General features: G+C 40.7%; 2 protein-coding genes across 4 annotated transcripts in view; one reads left to right on the plus strand and one right to left on the minus strand.

Moving 5' to 3' along the window:
• Positions 1–7: 7 nt before the first annotated feature.
• On the minus strand, positions 8–8,032 carry LOC117403960 (survival motor neuron protein 1-like). The gene is made up of 9 exons (XM_034006486.3): positions 7,867–8,032; positions 6,899–6,970; positions 5,788–5,913; positions 3,737–3,934; positions 3,418–3,582; positions 3,091–3,162; positions 2,583–2,693; positions 2,243–2,335; positions 8–142 (listed from the first exon to the last, which is right to left on the minus strand). The coding sequence occupies exons 1-8, from the start codon at positions 7,909–7,911 to the stop codon at positions 2,279–2,281; spliced, it is 846 nt and encodes a 281-aa protein (XP_033862377.3). The 5' UTR covers positions 7,912–8,032; the 3' UTR covers positions 8–142; positions 2,243–2,278.
• Positions 8,033–8,911: 879 nt separating this feature from the next.
• Positions 8,912–16,728, plus strand: part of LOC117962964 (transcription factor TFIIIB component B'' homolog) — a 32,433-nt gene continuing 24,616 nt past the window's right edge. For all 3 annotated transcript variants that reach the window (XM_058987887.1, XM_058987894.1, XM_058987901.1), the window contains exons 1-4: positions 8,912–9,060; positions 12,488–12,736; positions 15,412–16,249; positions 16,474–16,583. In XM_058987887.1, coding sequence (XP_058843870.1) covers positions 12,489–12,736; positions 15,412–16,249; positions 16,474–16,583 — 1,196 coding nt within the window. In that variant the 5' untranslated portion in view covers positions 8,912–9,060; position 12,488. The remainder of the gene's footprint in view (positions 9,061–12,487; positions 12,737–15,411; positions 16,250–16,473; positions 16,584–16,728) is intronic.

Raw genomic sequence — 16,728 nt, forward strand, 5'->3', positions numbered from 1 at the left:
TTTTTTATTTACAACAAATACAAAGTACAGAACTATTTAAAAAAAGCACTTGTGGTTTTCTCGCCAGTGTGACTTGCTGATATCCAAATGGACGAGTCATGCTGAAAAACATTGCATTCCTCTCCCTGGGAGAGAAGTCCACCTAAAAACAAACACAGAGAAAGTCAGTCTCCAGAATCAATTAAACAAGGGGACACAATTGCATGCAGCACTAATAGGGGCAGAATTTGACAGTTTTAGGACATAGTGAATGTATGACATGGGCAAATTTCCACTATGTGTAGAGTGTGCTTGTGGGGAGAGAGAGAGAGAGAGAGAGAGAGAGAGAGAGAGAGAGAGAGAGAGAGAGAGAGAGAGAGAGAGAAATAAAAATCAGTCTTTACCAGATTGTTTCTCAACAGAGTAGTTTTTATTCAATAGAAATCTTCATAGCTTACAATTCTGTTGCATTTCAACAGATTGGGTAATCTTCCACAGTACAGAGAATTACAAAAGTATTTCCCTTTTTTCTGTTCTTACAAGCTAGCAGTAGTTAATACCCAGTCCAAGTAGCTTTTCTAATTGGTGCAACAGAAAGATGGACACTGGGGCGGGTTTTATTCTCAGTTGATCTGGCGCTTCATTGGTGCACTGAGTGTTTATGCTGTAGTGGGCGTGGTATGGTATCAATTCCACAGTGTCATTAACTTTATTACAAGCGTTTCTTTCTGAAGTTTGTTATATATATTTTTAATAAAATGACATCTCTAAACAAATGAATGAAGTGAAGTGCATTTGGAAGTATTTTGAGGAACCAGACGAGAAAACCGTGGTTTGTAAATAATTATGCTAAACAAAATTGCTGTACCACAAAAACACATTCAATGCTTCACCATTTGAAATGAAAACATTCAGAATTACTGTGGATGGAGTTACTGATGGCAGTAAAAAGCAAACATCCGTAATAAACAGAACGCTCCAGGTGGCGACTGACATTTATTTAGTCCTTACATCCCTATGAATACGCGTAACATGATTTTTACAAAGGACGTTTTTTTTTGGTTTTTTTCAATATTAACTCAAAGAAGGCATACGTGTAAAGTATGTATAGGCTTTAAATTTACTAGTATACTTTTAAACAAATTGTTTGTTTAAAAAAAATTAAATGTCCTTGATATCTATGTAATTTGTCAATATATACTGTATATTATATATATAGGAATTTGTGTATTTAATAGATTCTGTAACGTGTTTTTTTTTTTTTTTAAATTATTGGTTTTGTTTTTTGATATAATAGAATTTAAAATTAAAAAAATAAAAAGTTTAGTTTATTGGCTTCCCTTTGTGCCCACCGTTGGGCCAGCACAGGTACATTTTCAATAGTGCAGCACTAATACAAAGAGAGACATTTACTAAGATACAAATAATAATATATATGCTTTTAAAAAGACCAAATTCCTATTGGGCTTATTTTTTTTATTGATTTTCTAGATTCTACTGATTGTTTAGTATTACATGCAGGACAGCTGATATAAGATCGTTACCTTCATTTAAAATGTGCACGGATAAATCAACTAATGCCCATAAATTAACCAATCGAAAATTGTAATTCAGTGACAGCCCTGATTTCAAGTCTTTGCGATGTTAAAACGTTATTTACTTATTTAGGGCTTCTTTGCTTAGAAAATATTAACCAGGGCTGTCAGTGTATATCAGAATGGAATATAAAGTGTGTGTGTGTGTATAGCATTTAAACATTCATAAAAATGTACCAAAAGCACATCCCAAACTTTTTATATATATACAGTATATATCTTGCAACAACTCAACTGGCTTGGAGAGCCCCCCCCCCCCCCCCCCCAGTCCTGAAGCCTGTCTGCAAACTGACACGTAGACACCTGAACTTTATTGTGAAGTGAAAAAGCTACCACTTGACCTACACTACGGAGTGGGACATTTGCCTTAATAAAATAAAGCGCCACTGGAATGGAATACACATCTGTGATACTGATCAAGACACAATGCCCACGCGTTTTGTATTCAGATTATTCACACAAAATGAACACTGACCGATTAATTTCCTATGGCATCCCTAAGATGCAATATACCCTCCTGATCCCCCTTCCAGTACACAATACAATGCAGCATGCTTTCTACAGACTGGAATGCAAGGCTGCATCTGTCACTGCTGTTCAGGCAAGACTGCAGACTTCAACACAGGGTATAAAGAGATTTGCAACAATGAAAAAGAAAACCAACCCACCCGTCACCATTGTGTGTCCAGGACTAGCAGTGCAGTTCATTTGTGGCGTGAACGATTTCCAAAAGCAGCTTCCTTTCTGCCTTGTTTGAGTCCCTGTTGTGAATAGAAGAGTGCTTTACTTGTTTGTGTAATTACAGCCAGTCAACCTTCCCCTTTCAAGTCACACAAAAGACACAACAGTAGTACATGTTTCTTACTGGGGCAAAAGAAACCATACTAACATTTTGCATGAATACACAGGATTATTTCAGAGCCCTTCATCCTTGTTGAAGTTAAAAACAACGACACACTACTCAAAAGACACATGCCACAGGGTGGGATTTGGGGCTGCACTACTTACCAGATAGTAGCCAGTGTGATAGCCGCTCATGTACCATGCTATCAACATGCTGCCCAAGGCTTCATCATCCTCACTTGAATCTGGGCCCATTGGAGGTGGAGGAGGGATGAGCTAGAATTAAGAGAGAGAGAATCCTCCAGATTAGTCTGCACACCGGATACAGGACTGAACCCGAGAGCCTCAGTCAAGTTTCAGACTTATAATGTGTCAAATCCAGAACTAACCCAGGTTCCCAAGCAAAAATACATGCGGACTGAGACACTAGCCTATTTGTATAATGAGTGTTCCCTTGTTTAATTTGTGTGTCATTTCAATATCATCTTTTTTTTTTTTTTTTTTTAATACATTCATACATACATACACACACACACACACACCAGTCTATTGGAACTTCATTCGGAAATTTATTCGGAGTGTGTGTTTCATTCTAGAATATATTTACTATATATTTTATTTGACATCACACTGCAAAGGCAACAGTATTGAAACAATGAAGAGAAATTCTCACCGGTGGTCCAGCAGGAATAGTTGGAGGAAAGCCTGGGAAGAAAGGAGGCGACCCCCCAAACCTGGGCTCAGGCTGCACACACAAAAAAAAAAAAAAAAAGGGACAAAATGATATCTGGGTATTTAACACTGGAGGAGATATTTCCTGCATTGCACTCCAAGGCGGACATGGTGGGATGGCTCATAACCCTTGGTGAACATTAAGACCCCTGATTCTTATCCAAAGATGTGCAATGCAAAATCTTTATCTAGAAATACTGTCAGTCTCTTTGTTAAAACAGTAAGAACCTTCTAAAACCAGGTTCTGACTGAATGATGTCATTCTCACCATGCCAAGCCCTGCCACGGCTGGTGGGAGGGGTGGACATCCGTGACTCCAATGTGGCATAGCAGCAGCTGACTTGGGTTTGGGTTTGGACTTGGTTCTGGTTCTGTGCTGCTGTGGTGTGGGAGATCTGTCACTCTCTTCTGTTGAAAACAGAGCATCTTTTTCCTGTTATAACAAAGACAATTGGGGGGGGGGTGGGGGGGTGACAAAAAAAACGTCTATATTTACAAAATATATATTTTTAAATAACTGCCATTGTGTACAGTAGCATGAAGTAGCATGAATCACACAGAGAATGTGCGTCTTAAACTGTTCTTACCTCTTCCAAAACTGCTTTCTCACTTTCTGCTTCAGAATTATCAGACAGAAGATCTGACAGGTGCTGTTGTTCCTTATTTCCATATGATGTGTAAATAACATTACAAGTCCCTTTCTTTACATCTATAGATGTAATAGTTGCTTGGTATGCATTGCCATCTGCTGACCACACAGCATTACAAGTATCCCCAACCTTCCACTATAGAGGAAGAAAACACAGGCAGAACACATTAAAATCATGCATTTTAGTTCAAATCCCTCTGTCACAAATAACAAATGTAAATGCAAACAATTTATTATAGTAAATAATGGTCTTCAGCCAGAAATAAGAATAGATAGTAATGTGTAATGGGGATGTCATCTACATGCAAAAGGAATATGCATTCCAAAACACTGCAATAGCAACGCCATATCAGGTTATCTCAAATAAGTTATGTGAGGAGTGCTGCATATGGGGTATGCTTATTACAGTACTGTATTACAAAAACGGATCATTCAGTTTCCCTGGGTATGTTATGCAATTGCTCCCACTACGGCTCATGAAGGACCTGATGTATTAAACACATCCGTAAGGCAACAGCAATTCTGTGTGTTACATATGTCACTCTGCTTTACATTTGAGAATACTCTGCTCTTTTATTCTTATCAACTGAATGAGAAAAGGTGCTACTCCCTCTGCTGGTATTAAAGAGGAGTGACTAGGTAACCCCTACTTAGTTTAAGAAGCATTTTAAGTCCAAACCTAGAATATATATAACATTATATAAATTACATTTAAAAACAAAATGTATTTTCAGAATGCAGACAAAGTGTCAAGTCAAGGATCTCAACCCACATGTGGCTTATGCAGTTAATAAAAGCAATAATAAATATATATATATATATATATATATATATATATATATATATATATATATATATATATATATATATATATATATATATATATATATATATATGTTATTATTATTATTATTATTTATTTCTTAGCAGACGCCCTTATCCTGGGCGACTTACAATTGTTACAAGATAGCACATTATTTTTACATACAATTACCCATTTATACAGTTGGGTTTTTACTGGAGCAATCTAGGTAAAGTACCTTGCTCAAGGGTACAGTAGAAGTGTCCCTACCTGGGATTGAACCCACGACCCTCCGGTCAAGAGTCCAGAGCCCTAACCACTACTCCACACTGCTGCCTTGTATATATAGACACACACACACACACACACACACACACACACACACAGTGCTCCTTCGCTATAAGGCTCTCGGTTATAACGCGCCTCGGATATAACGTTCCTACAGAACGTCCCCCAATTCCCTATACTAGTGATTCATGAAATATTTCTACAGTAAATACAGTGCTGGTGTTCAAACTATAAACAACTTCTCAGTCTAACTTCTGTTTCTGTCTCTCCCTTTTGATACAGTATCTGAACTGAAGAAAAGCTGCGCTAGCACTGACACATACATCTTGTTCAGCATTTGTTTTATATCTAAATAAATATTAGGCCGATTACATGGTTATCTTATCTTTCCTAATGTATTTACTTTGTTGCTGCGAGAGGAGCTGGAGCATTAGCTTCGCTTCAGCCCCGCTCCGGCAGCCGAACCTGGGACGAGCCCATTCCCTCTTCCCCTCGCCCGACCCGCTCTCCTTCTCGCACTTGGTTTGCTTGTCTGTTGCTTCGAACTGAACTCCCAACCGCCGTTTAGCCAGGCTATTTATAGTTTAAAAACTGCTAATTAAAATGATCCACGAGTGGGAATGTTACCTTTTTTTTTTTGTAAATTACATGGTGCTTTATGCATGGTTAATTCATAGAAAGTTACATTTTTGCTTCAGTATATGTGCATTATAGAGAGGGAGTTATTTTATTTTGTATTTTAGTCAGATGTGTGTTGTTGGCGCCCCCCTCCCCATTTATAACACTCTTTGATTGTAACGCTCATATTGTGTGTCCCCCGAGACCCGCGTTACAGCGAGGGAGCACTGTGTGTATATATATATATATAACACATTACATTGGGACTGAGTGATTTCTACCTCTTTGTCTGGCACTGCATTGCTTTTCTTCCTGCTCTTGTTCTTTTTGCTGTTCTTGCGTTTCGTTCCTGTACTGGATTGTTCTTTGTTGGATGACTCTGCGCTATCCTCATTCTTGAGTGCATTCTAAACGTGGAAATAAAAAACAGTGAATCAATACGGTTAAGCAACACAATGGCCCTTTCACCTTTCAAACTCAGCCACAGAAATAACATCTGCTAGCTGTCATGCAAATCCAAATTAAATAACTAAACACTAACACCGATGAAGAAGTATTAGCTGAGAGTCTTTTACTCAAGAACATAAGAAAGGTTACAAGCGTGAGGAGGCCATTTGGCCCATCTTGCTCATTTGGTCGTTAGTAACTTATTGATCCCAGAATCTCATCAAGCAGCTTCTTGAAGGATCCCATGGTGTCAGCTTCAACTACATTACTGGGGAGTTGGTTCCACACTCCCACAATTCTCTGTGTAAAACAGTGCCTCCTATTTTCTGTTCTGAATGCCCCTTTATCTAATCTCCATTTGTGACCCCTGGTACTTGTTTCTTTTTTCAGGTCGAAAAAGTCCCCTGGGTCGACATTGTCAATAACTTTTAGAATTTTGAATGCTTGAATCAGATCGCCGTGTAGTCTTCTTTGTTCAAGACTGAATAGATTCAATTATTTCAGCCTGTCTGCATATGACATGCCTTGTAAACCAGGAATAATTCTGGTCGTTTTTCTTTGCACTCTTTCTAGGGCAGCAGTTACCCTGGAATGAATGACTGGAATGAATGACTGAGTGACTGCAGTTATGGGTGAACATTATTTCTGAAGCTACAGAGAAGTCTGAATCGTTTTACCTTCATCAAGCCCTTTTTTAAAGGAGCACTGGGCTATGTTTTGAATTCAGTTTACAATATTTTAAGAATCTGCTGAAGTGATAAATTAATTGCACTGTACACTTTTCATAGGACATTACATTACCACTGTTGCCTGGGCCAGTAACCAGCAATACATGAACATGGATTCCTGGCGTCACAGTTGCGTAAGTAAACTGGAGTCATCACAATGTTACATTATTTGTTTCAGGCAGTGGGCATCAACTATAAAACAGCAACAGTATGGTACCTTAAAGGAAGTGACGGCTTTATCATATGCCTTTATTAACGCTGTGTCATCCCATATATCCGAATCATCACTCTGCAAGGAAAAGATGAAAAGTATAAGAGTAGATTAGAGGGCAAGGCTTGCATACTAGCAAGGAATGCAAGCGAGAGACTGTGTACACGTGACTGTGTAGTCCTGGAGTTATAGCTATTATTTGTCATCTACGTAAGGGTTCTTGTTGATGCGCTGACACTGGCACCATGTGTGACATCAGCTTGTCCAAACTGCAGTTAGGCTTCCAACTTCCAGATTAGAGAAACAGATTGTAATTATGCAGACGCCGTTTGCTTGGAGACAAGCTTGCTGTGGACTGTGCTGTACCTCCGAAATGGGCATTAACACATCCAGTCTCTTCAGTTCTAAACTCAACAAGTTTACAATACAAGCTGTTAGGACCTCATTGCAAACAATGTGTACGATACCAGTGGTAGGGTAGGGGGCTCCCTGAGAAAATGTTCAAAAATGCCTTGTAGTATGGTAGGTGAAAGATAACCAGCTTTACTTCCTGTGCAATAATAAGCAGAATTATTAACCCGTAATGTCTTTTTCATTTGATGTACTAGTTTCCCAAGCAATTCGCTTAACAAAGTCTAATGCCTAGGCTAAAAGTTCCATTTACAGGCGGGGTTTCTGTTAGTTTCAAGCCGGGGGAGTTGAACAAGCGGAATAATTAACATGGCATTTTTAAAACGAATAATAGCTATTTGTTGCACAACAAAAACAAAGAGCGGTAGAAATGTATAAATAAATACTGATATCGCAGCATAAATAAGCATCTCCATCCTGTTGTCTTTCTAGTATTTCTTCACGCTCATTTGACAAAGTAGTGGCAGGCCTGAGTAGTGTGGCCATGCTGCTTGAAAACTAAAAAAAAATCGAGCAAAAAAACAAAAACCTCACATAAACCAGTTGGTTTTATTAAGACCTACCTGCCCACCACGTTTAAACAGCACGTCTTTCTGCCCGTTAGCCATGACTGTATACTCGTTCACACAACGACCTGCAGACGATTTCAGAGCACCTTTACTCAGCCCTGACTGGTCTGGAAGTACACTGGTTAAAATGTGATGTCATAACCACGCGACAAACACTGACACGGGGTAATAGTGGGCGCCCAATGGTTTTGCGATTTGTTCTGTGGAGATGGGAGGTTTTGCAGCATAGGTTCTAGTTTTAACTGGCCAGACAAGTGCTCCCTCATCACAGAATGTCATTGTTTCAATAGATTATAGGACAGGGGTAAGGCCACTGACTGGGGTTATGTATCTTTCCAGACAAGCACAATACGCCTGGGTTCGTTTTAATATCTCGCATTATTATTATTATTATTATTATTATTATTATTATTATTATTATTATTATTGGACCACATATAAAGTAATATTACAATATCCAGCTATGGTAAATATAAAAACACTAATTATTTATATACGTCATGAAATCAGAAAATAATAAATGTCTTGGTGTAAGCACGCTATGTATTTCTTTGTCGAAAATATGTGTGCCCAAACTAGTACTGTCAATTTAACTGGGCTCTACGTGTACGGTGCAAACATTAGAACATACGAAAGTTTACAAACGAGAGGAGGCCATTCAGCCCATCTTGCTCGTTTGGTTGTTACTTTATTGATTGCAGAATCTCATCAAGCAGCTTCTTGAAGGATCCCAGGGTGTCAGATTCAACAACATTGTAAAAGAACAGATCTCTGTAAGTAAATTGTATGTACAAATAATGTATGTAAAAATAATGTGATATCTTGTAACAATTGTAAGTCTGCTAAGAAATAAATAATAATAATAATAATAATAATAATAATAATAATAATAATAATAATAATAATAATGCAATTTACTGGCGTTTCATCGTATAGCTCGATGGGAATTGCAGTTCTCTCGTTTGACAACACTCAATATGGGCAACGTATCTACACCAGTATTGAAACTACAATACCCACAACCCCTTTTCAGTGACAGGCAGGCGGTAGTGACTTCACAGGGGTCCAGGGAAAGTAGCATGGCGGCGGGTGTAGCGTGGTGGACAGAGAGAAACTTGGATTATTGAAGCTGCTGTTGCCACGTTCATGGGTGCCACTTTGATAGGATAGAGAAGCCGTTTCCTGCAGGTGATATTATTATTGATTTGTATTACTTTTCAATAAAAAAGTTGAAATTGCTCCGCGGGAGTCGAGTTTAAATGTTTTTTTACTGCTATGCTAGTGTATACCTGGCAATAGATTTATTTAGTTTAATTATATTACTAGATCTGCTGTACTATATATATTGCATTTTAACACGGTGCAACTTTTTTATTTTTTTTTATAGATTAATTGAATGTGATGATATCAAATGTCAGTGTATAGGTTTATTTTGGCACTAGTTAGTTTAGCCGGTAAGTGATTATGTTGCAGTGTAGTTTTGTGGATTACAGTACTTGTAATTTTTAATCCCGACGCAGACGGCTATTTAGATGAAACCATTTATTTAATCGATATCAGCAGTGTCACAGGATTAGTGGAACTAAACCATATTCCAAATTGTAAACTGTCATTTTTGAGGGCAATAGTACTAGGGCTACTATGTTAATTGGAATCATAAAATACTTTATTCACCTTTTGAAGTTATGACAACAAACGAAAGTGTTTGTTTTATGTCAATTGGGTCATTTTCATTCTATTATTCCAATAATTATACATACTAAAAAAAAAAACAGAAATAAAACGAAGCTGCTGGCACGGCGGTGCAATGCCGTGGTAATGCTTCAGTGTGTGTGTGTGTGTGTGTGTGTGCACGGTGTTGTGTTTGCATTGTTTTCGATGTGTTGTGGAGGGAGGTGTACTAACACAGCACTAGGCTCGAGGACCTAGCACAGCGGTACGGTGTGAGCAGCACGCTGGTGTGTGTTGCCCTGTACAGAACTTTGACAGACCAGACATAAACCCTTTCGCATGAGCGTGTTTTTGCGCACCCAACTGTAAATTCGAGGATTTTTTTCCCCCCATTGACCCATGTTTATTTCGTACAGCCTGTCGAACGAGCACTGACACATCTCTCACTGTATTGCCTGTACATTTGCTATTGTTAATTATACTACATCGTCCTCTTTCACAGACCATACTAGTAATGTTACCTTGGGTATTCCAAGGCTAGTGCTTATCAGGGCTGCGAAGCCAGACATATGAGAACTAGTTTAGTCTTGCAGGCCAGACATTATCCTTATCCTAATTTCTCAGTAAGATTTAGTTACTTGGTGTCTGTGTACTGTGCCCGCCCATAGTGTAACCAGATATGAACATGCTGTTTAGTAGATTGTTGACAAATTTCATCTTTAAAAATATTTATTTTGAAACCCGTACCAGCACAACACGGGTGCAGGGGTGTATGGGGGTCCTCCCCCAGCGCGGGTGCAGGGGTGTATGGGGGTCCTCCCCCAGCACGGGTGCAGGGGGGTGTGGGGGTCCTCCCCCTGCACGGGTGCAGGGGGGTATGGGGGTCCTCCCCCAGCGCAGGTGCAGGGGGGTGTGGAGGTATGGGGGTCCTCCCTCAGCGCGGGTGCAGGGAGGTATCAGGGTATGGGGGTCCTCCCCCAGCACGGGTGCAGGGGGGTGTGGGGGTCCTCCCCCTGCACGGGTGCAGGGGGGTATGGGGGTCCTCCCCCAGCGCAGGTGCAGGGGGGTGTGGGGGTGTGGGGGTATGGGGGTCCTCCCTCAGCGCGGGTGCAGGGAGGTATCAGGGTATGGGGGTCCTCCCCCAGCGCGGGTGCAGGGGGGTGTGGGGGTACTCCTTCAGCACGGGTGCAGGGGGGTATGGGGGTATGGGGGTCCTCCCTCAGTGCGGGTGCAGAGAGGTATCGGGGTGTGGGGGTCCTCCCCCAGCGCGGGTGCAGGGTAGCGTGGGGGTCCTCCCCCAGCGCGGGTGCAGGGGGGTGTGGGGGAACTCCTTCAGCACGGGTGCAGGGGGGTATGGGGGTATGGGGGTCCTCCCTCAGTGCGGGTGCAGAGAGGTATCGGGGTGTGGGGGTCCTCCCCCAGCGCGGGTGCAGGGTAGTGTGGGGGTCCTCCCCCAGCGCGGGTGCAGGGGGGTATGGGGGTCCTCCTTCAGCACGGGTGCAGAGAGGTATCAGGGTATGGGGGTCCTCCCCCAGCGCAGGTGCAGGGGGGTATGGGGGTCCTCCCCAGCGCAGGTGTGTGGGGGTGTGGGGGTGTGGGGGTCCTCCCCCAGCGCGGGTGCAGGGGGGTATGGGGGTCCTCCCCCAGCGCGGGTGGGGGTGTGGGGGTGTGGGGGTCCTCCCCCAGCGTGGGGGTGTGGGCGTCCTCCCCCAGCGCGGGTGCGTGTGGGGGTATGGGGGTATGGGGGTATGGGGGTATGAGGGTATGGGGGTCCTCCCCCAGCGCGGGTGCTGGGTGGTATGGGGGTATGGGGGTCCTCCCCCGGCGCCAGTAGGACAGTGCCACACCAACGTGTCTGTACCCAAGCGTCAATTCCCTTCCCCTGTAAAAAAAAATACTTTTATAGCATTACATTTAGTGCGAAAATACCCTCCTCCCCCCCCCCCCACTGCTGCTCTGACCTAATATACAAAAAAATATGGCTGTGTTTTGGGAAGACATGGAAAGTGTGACATCAACAGAAGAGGAGGAGGAAGAGAAAGAAGAAGAGATTCGTACTGTACATAAGTTTGAACATACATTTCCAACTTCTTAAAAAGGGAATTTAGTCTTCTAAAACAAAGAACCTTTGTCTTTAATCAGTTTTAGTACCATGCCTATTTAAACATAGATAGATAATTACAGTATGTGTTTATGCGTGTGCGTGTGGGTGTGGGTGTACTTTATATCTGTATATACATGTTGTGTGTAAACAGCCAATACTAGGACACAGTTTTACAGCAATTGATTATGCAGCAAAAGATCTGACTGTGATAGTGATATTTTTCATTTAATAAAGACTGAATCAGCAAAACAAAGCACATAAAAATAAAATAATCAACAGTCATATTAATTAATTGGGCAATGCGAATATCGTTTCCTGAACTAATTGTATATTCTAGGTTTCAGATCGATCTTCTAAGTCACTGCATAAGACATTTTACAATGCTTAACATATACTCACTGTATTTCGTACACTTCGAGTCAAGAAGACGATCTTACATAGAAAACGCAGGTTTGTTTTAAAAAAAAAAAATTCAATTCAATTTCATAACTCTGCTGTATGGTTACTGACTCGGGTATATGATTGTACAGTTCGCTTGTAAGCTCGAAACTGTTTGGTCCATCGCGATTAACGGTGTCCATGGAAACATAACTCCAGAAACAAAATACCCTCAGAGAAGGAATGTTTTGCTCGGCTTACATATGTAATGAATTGTGGAAATTTACGCTATTTTACTGGAAGAAAATAAACATTTTTGAATACTATTCACTGGAACATACGAGCACTGTAAAACCTGTAAAACAAAGTAGACGGCTGGAAATGAGAAGGCTGGTAGTATATGTATGAAATGTGACACTTGTAATGAAACTTTTGATGTCATTATTATGTCTTGTTATCCAGGATGATACGAAGATCTAGAATTAGCGTGAGGCCAAACGTAAGGCCGGGTGGTAGGGGCCTGTCTTCTTCATCTCAAGAACCAAAGCCAGCAGGAGAGGCTCCTCCTGGCTCTCCGAAAGCCCAAGAGAAAAGAGACGTTGCTGGTAGAGAGCCCCAGGATGAAGCACTCAAAGCTGGGTCTGAGAGCGCACCACCACCTCCCCCCTTAGCTGAAGACGCTCGAGCTGAACAGCAAGCTTCCCTTAACCAGTAAGTATTACACCATACCAGTGAATCAAAGCATAACGCTTTGTGATTTGTTGAAAGAGTACATGAAAAAAATAAAATAAATGAAAGTGTTGAATTTTGGTTTCAGCTCTTCCAAGTTTTAGTGAATTTTGAAGAACCTTTTGGCAGTGGGTAGGAACATTGTCATTTGTGGATATTTGTTGAGGTAGGTATGAAAGATCAGAGGCTGTATGCTATGTAAGTGGTTCACATTTCATAATTCAGCCTCATTTTGTACATGTGTTGTTTGTACTGCAGGCTGTGTTTTACGTAGTTTTTTTAATAATGAATCATCCTATCTTGCATCATTAAGTTGTGCAGTTTCGGTCCCCTTCTTAAAACCATTCGCAAGTTATCATTTAAACCTGGGGTTTGGGGATTATTGTATTATGGACTAACTGACGAACCCTGATAGATTTGTTAGGTGTGATTCAGTTTTCTTGTTTCTTGGATGTTTGTTTCTGTGAAAGCTTGTGACTCTTGTGATTTTGTGAAAGTCTTGGTGGCACTGATTAGAAAATGTGTATCAAGCTTCATAATGATGGGGATAATTGCAGATTGGTAATGCAGGGCTTGGCGTTAAGGTCATGAAGAGCAAGGCAATATTGCCTTCATTGGGTGTGAAGATTCAGGGGCACCAAGACAGTTCTAGGGGAGAAAAAGGCAAAACACAAGTCCAACCCAAGGGCACCAAGGCGATTTCATACTCTATTCATAAAACAACAAAAAAGAAATACAGAAAGCCTATTATGTTGATGACATTTTAATAAAAACAAACACAAATCAATGTTTTATGAGTGATTCACACACCAGTTGTTACAAAAATAAAATATAGGTCACTTTCCATTGCAAAAATCAAATGGTTTAAAAACAACAAACTTTTGTAATGAAAAAATACAAAGGATAATTTGGCAAAAAAATAAATAGTCAGGGTATTTTGTACAAAAAGGTCACACATCACTGACTAATACATAGATTAGACTAGAGGCTTAGATACAGCCTTAGTGATACAACAGCACAGATGAGTGATGTCAGTGAAGGGAAAGTTAAAGATAGCTTTTCAGGCAAATTGGCTGAAGACCCACGGCTGGAGTGTAATAATGATAATGGTTAAACGAGTGGTTCGGTCTGCAGTGTGTCTGCGCAACTGTAGTTTGCTAACCGCTGTACAACCTGTACAAACAACAAGGCTTTGGTAAAAAAATAAAAAAGGAAATATAAACTTGGTCAAGCAATGGAGAGTGCTCTACATGACAATAATGAAGCGCTGGGTGTACACAATGTTACATGTTTACATTTGAGAGACTCTATATAGTTTCACAGTTCTGGAAATTTACAGTTGCAAAGGATTTCCAGTTTTGCTATGGTGCATTGCTGCAAACTCGATTCAGGAAAAAAAAACCGGTATGCTGTTTTTAAGAATGCACATTCTAACCCCTTTCATGAACGTGCACGTTTTACTAGTTAAAAAGCAGAACTACATAAGGTAGTGAGAATGTATTACACAAAATAAAAATGAAAACAGAAATCGATGCACTTCTAAAGATTGTGTTTTGTTCACTATTATGTTATCTCTCCTACTCATTTCATAACGCAGGGAGCTGCTAATTGAACCATGTCATAACTACTTGCTCTTTTTTTTTTTTGGTAAGAATTTGAACAAAACTAATAATTATCTACCTAGTGTGTGTTCATGTTTAGCGTTGGTGTTTTGGCGGGGATTACACCGAATTACAAAACAGCAACGGTCATTGAAATGTCTATATAAATGAGCAATTTATATACACTGAAGACATGAAAGGAGATAGAATGTGTATTGCACTGTTGCATTTTAAAGTATTGCAATTTGAAGACCATTCTGTCACAATTCAATTTAATTCTGTTTGATTTCATCCTTTCTGCAGTACTGTACTTGACAACTGTAACTTCACATTATTATTATTATTATTATTATTATTATTATTATTATTATTATTATTATTATTATTATTATTATTGTTGTCGCGGATGCATTGTTGTGCACCCATTGCTTACCTGAACATTAGGTAAATCCTAGAACACTTCGCTGCCGCTTTAGACAGCCCTTCTTCCTTCTTTTTTATTTTTTTATTTTTTTAAGAGTTGGCATGGGGCTCACAGACAACAGTGACACTGCCAGTGAACATGTGGGAAAATTGCTAGAAGCACGGTCATATTGAGCTCAGTCTAACAGCGTCTCTCCCTCTGTTTGCTCTTCATTAACCAAAGTTACAGTACATCTTTAGTGCTGGGAGGTGCACAGTAAAAAGAATGGCAACAATAATACATTATGATAATGAGTCATTTTCTCGCAGGACGAGATAGACAGAATTCAGTTGAATTGTGACAGAACGGGCCAGCTGACGCTGAGCAGGTTTGTGAATGGGTTGTAGATCAGGTGTGTTGGTGCTGAGGGGCGGGCTTACAGGGTACTTTTGCGGTAATTCTTTTTTAAATGTCATCGGTTATTACGCGCTCTGGTAATGCAAAGTGTTCCTCCAAAACGAAATACTTCTGTGAGCATAATCATTGGCGAGCGTGCGGGATTGGCCTTGTTTGTCAAATGTCCCAATACTTTGAGCCTGTGTAAAACGTGTGTGTATATATATATATATATAATTTGTATTTGTATTTAACAGGGAGGAAAAGAACCACAATGTGAAGGCCTCTGGTAGCAGTATTCCCACTGCTACTCCCATACAGAGAAGAAAACGAATCTCTGCAATGCCAAACGTAGCCAAGCCCAGAACTGCACAGCCACAAGCCAGAACACCCCGTCCAGCGACTTCAGGCACTGCAAAGAATAAAGAGCCCACTCCAAAGGACAGCGCAGTGTTGGAGAACACTTCCCCACAAACTCTCCCCAAGTCACCAGGCCGGAGAAGGGCCTCCACAGGGCCGCAGCAGCTGAAGGTGCCTGATAAGAAATCTGGAAATCTAAAGGAAGTGAAAACTGCCCCAGCAAGTCAAGAGCCAGCTGCTGATTCAAACCGGAGCAGGAATGATGAAACACAGCAGACACACAACGGCTCCTCTCCTAAATTAAAAACCTCTCAGGATAGCTTCTGTATAGACGACCACCGGCCCTCGCCAGAATATTCTTCTGGTAAACTGAAAGCCTCACAGAATGACATCTGTATAGATGACCACCACCCCCATCCAGAATATTCTCCTGGTAAACTGAAAGCCTCACAGAATGACATCTGTATAGATGACCACCTCCCCCATCCAGAATATTCTTCTGGTAAACTGAAAGCCTCACAGAATGACATCTGTATAGATGACCACCACCCCCATCCAGAATATTCTCAGGGTAAACTGAAAGACTCTCAAAACAGCACTTGTATAGAAGAAAAGCAAAGGCAACCTGAATCTTCATTACCGCTTAAAAAGAGCACTGCTTCCTCGGACCGGGAGAGGATCATTAAAGCCAGAAAGCTTCGAGAACTCCTTAAAAAAGAGATCAGAAAGGAAAAGGTAAATGGATCATTTACTTCATTCTCTAATTTTAAATCTTATTTTGAAAAGATTGAAAACTACATAAAAGCTATTTAAACTAAAGTGTGTTGATTTAATGAAAATGTCTTTGTTTTGCTAGTCAGCCTCTTGCTGAACTCCAATAAAAAAAAAACAAAGTAATCTCAACAGCCATTGAAACACAGTCTTAATTTCAAATGAGCCGTTCTTGTTTTCTCCTTTAGAAACAACAGAAGGGGAAGACCCCTGATTTTGAATTCAACGCCCCAGTGGACCGTTCCAAAATGACAATGAGGGACTTTATATACTATTTGCCAGAGAACAATCCGATGAAGTAAGGTATTCCTTTGCAATACAGGAGCAGTACCCAGTACATCCCCAGTAGTCAGATACAATATAATAGCGCTGTGTCATTCATGTGTCTGTCCTGCACTGGCTGTAAAGTAGGGTGGCACACTGCGTGTAAGAGCACTGTGTGT

The sequence above is a fragment of the Acipenser ruthenus genome, chromosome 2 (genome assembly GCF_902713425.1).
Source record: "Acipenser ruthenus chromosome 2, fAciRut3.2 maternal haplotype, whole genome shotgun sequence".
In the NCBI taxonomy this organism is placed as follows: Eukaryota; Metazoa; Chordata; class Actinopteri; order Acipenseriformes; family Acipenseridae; genus Acipenser; species Acipenser ruthenus.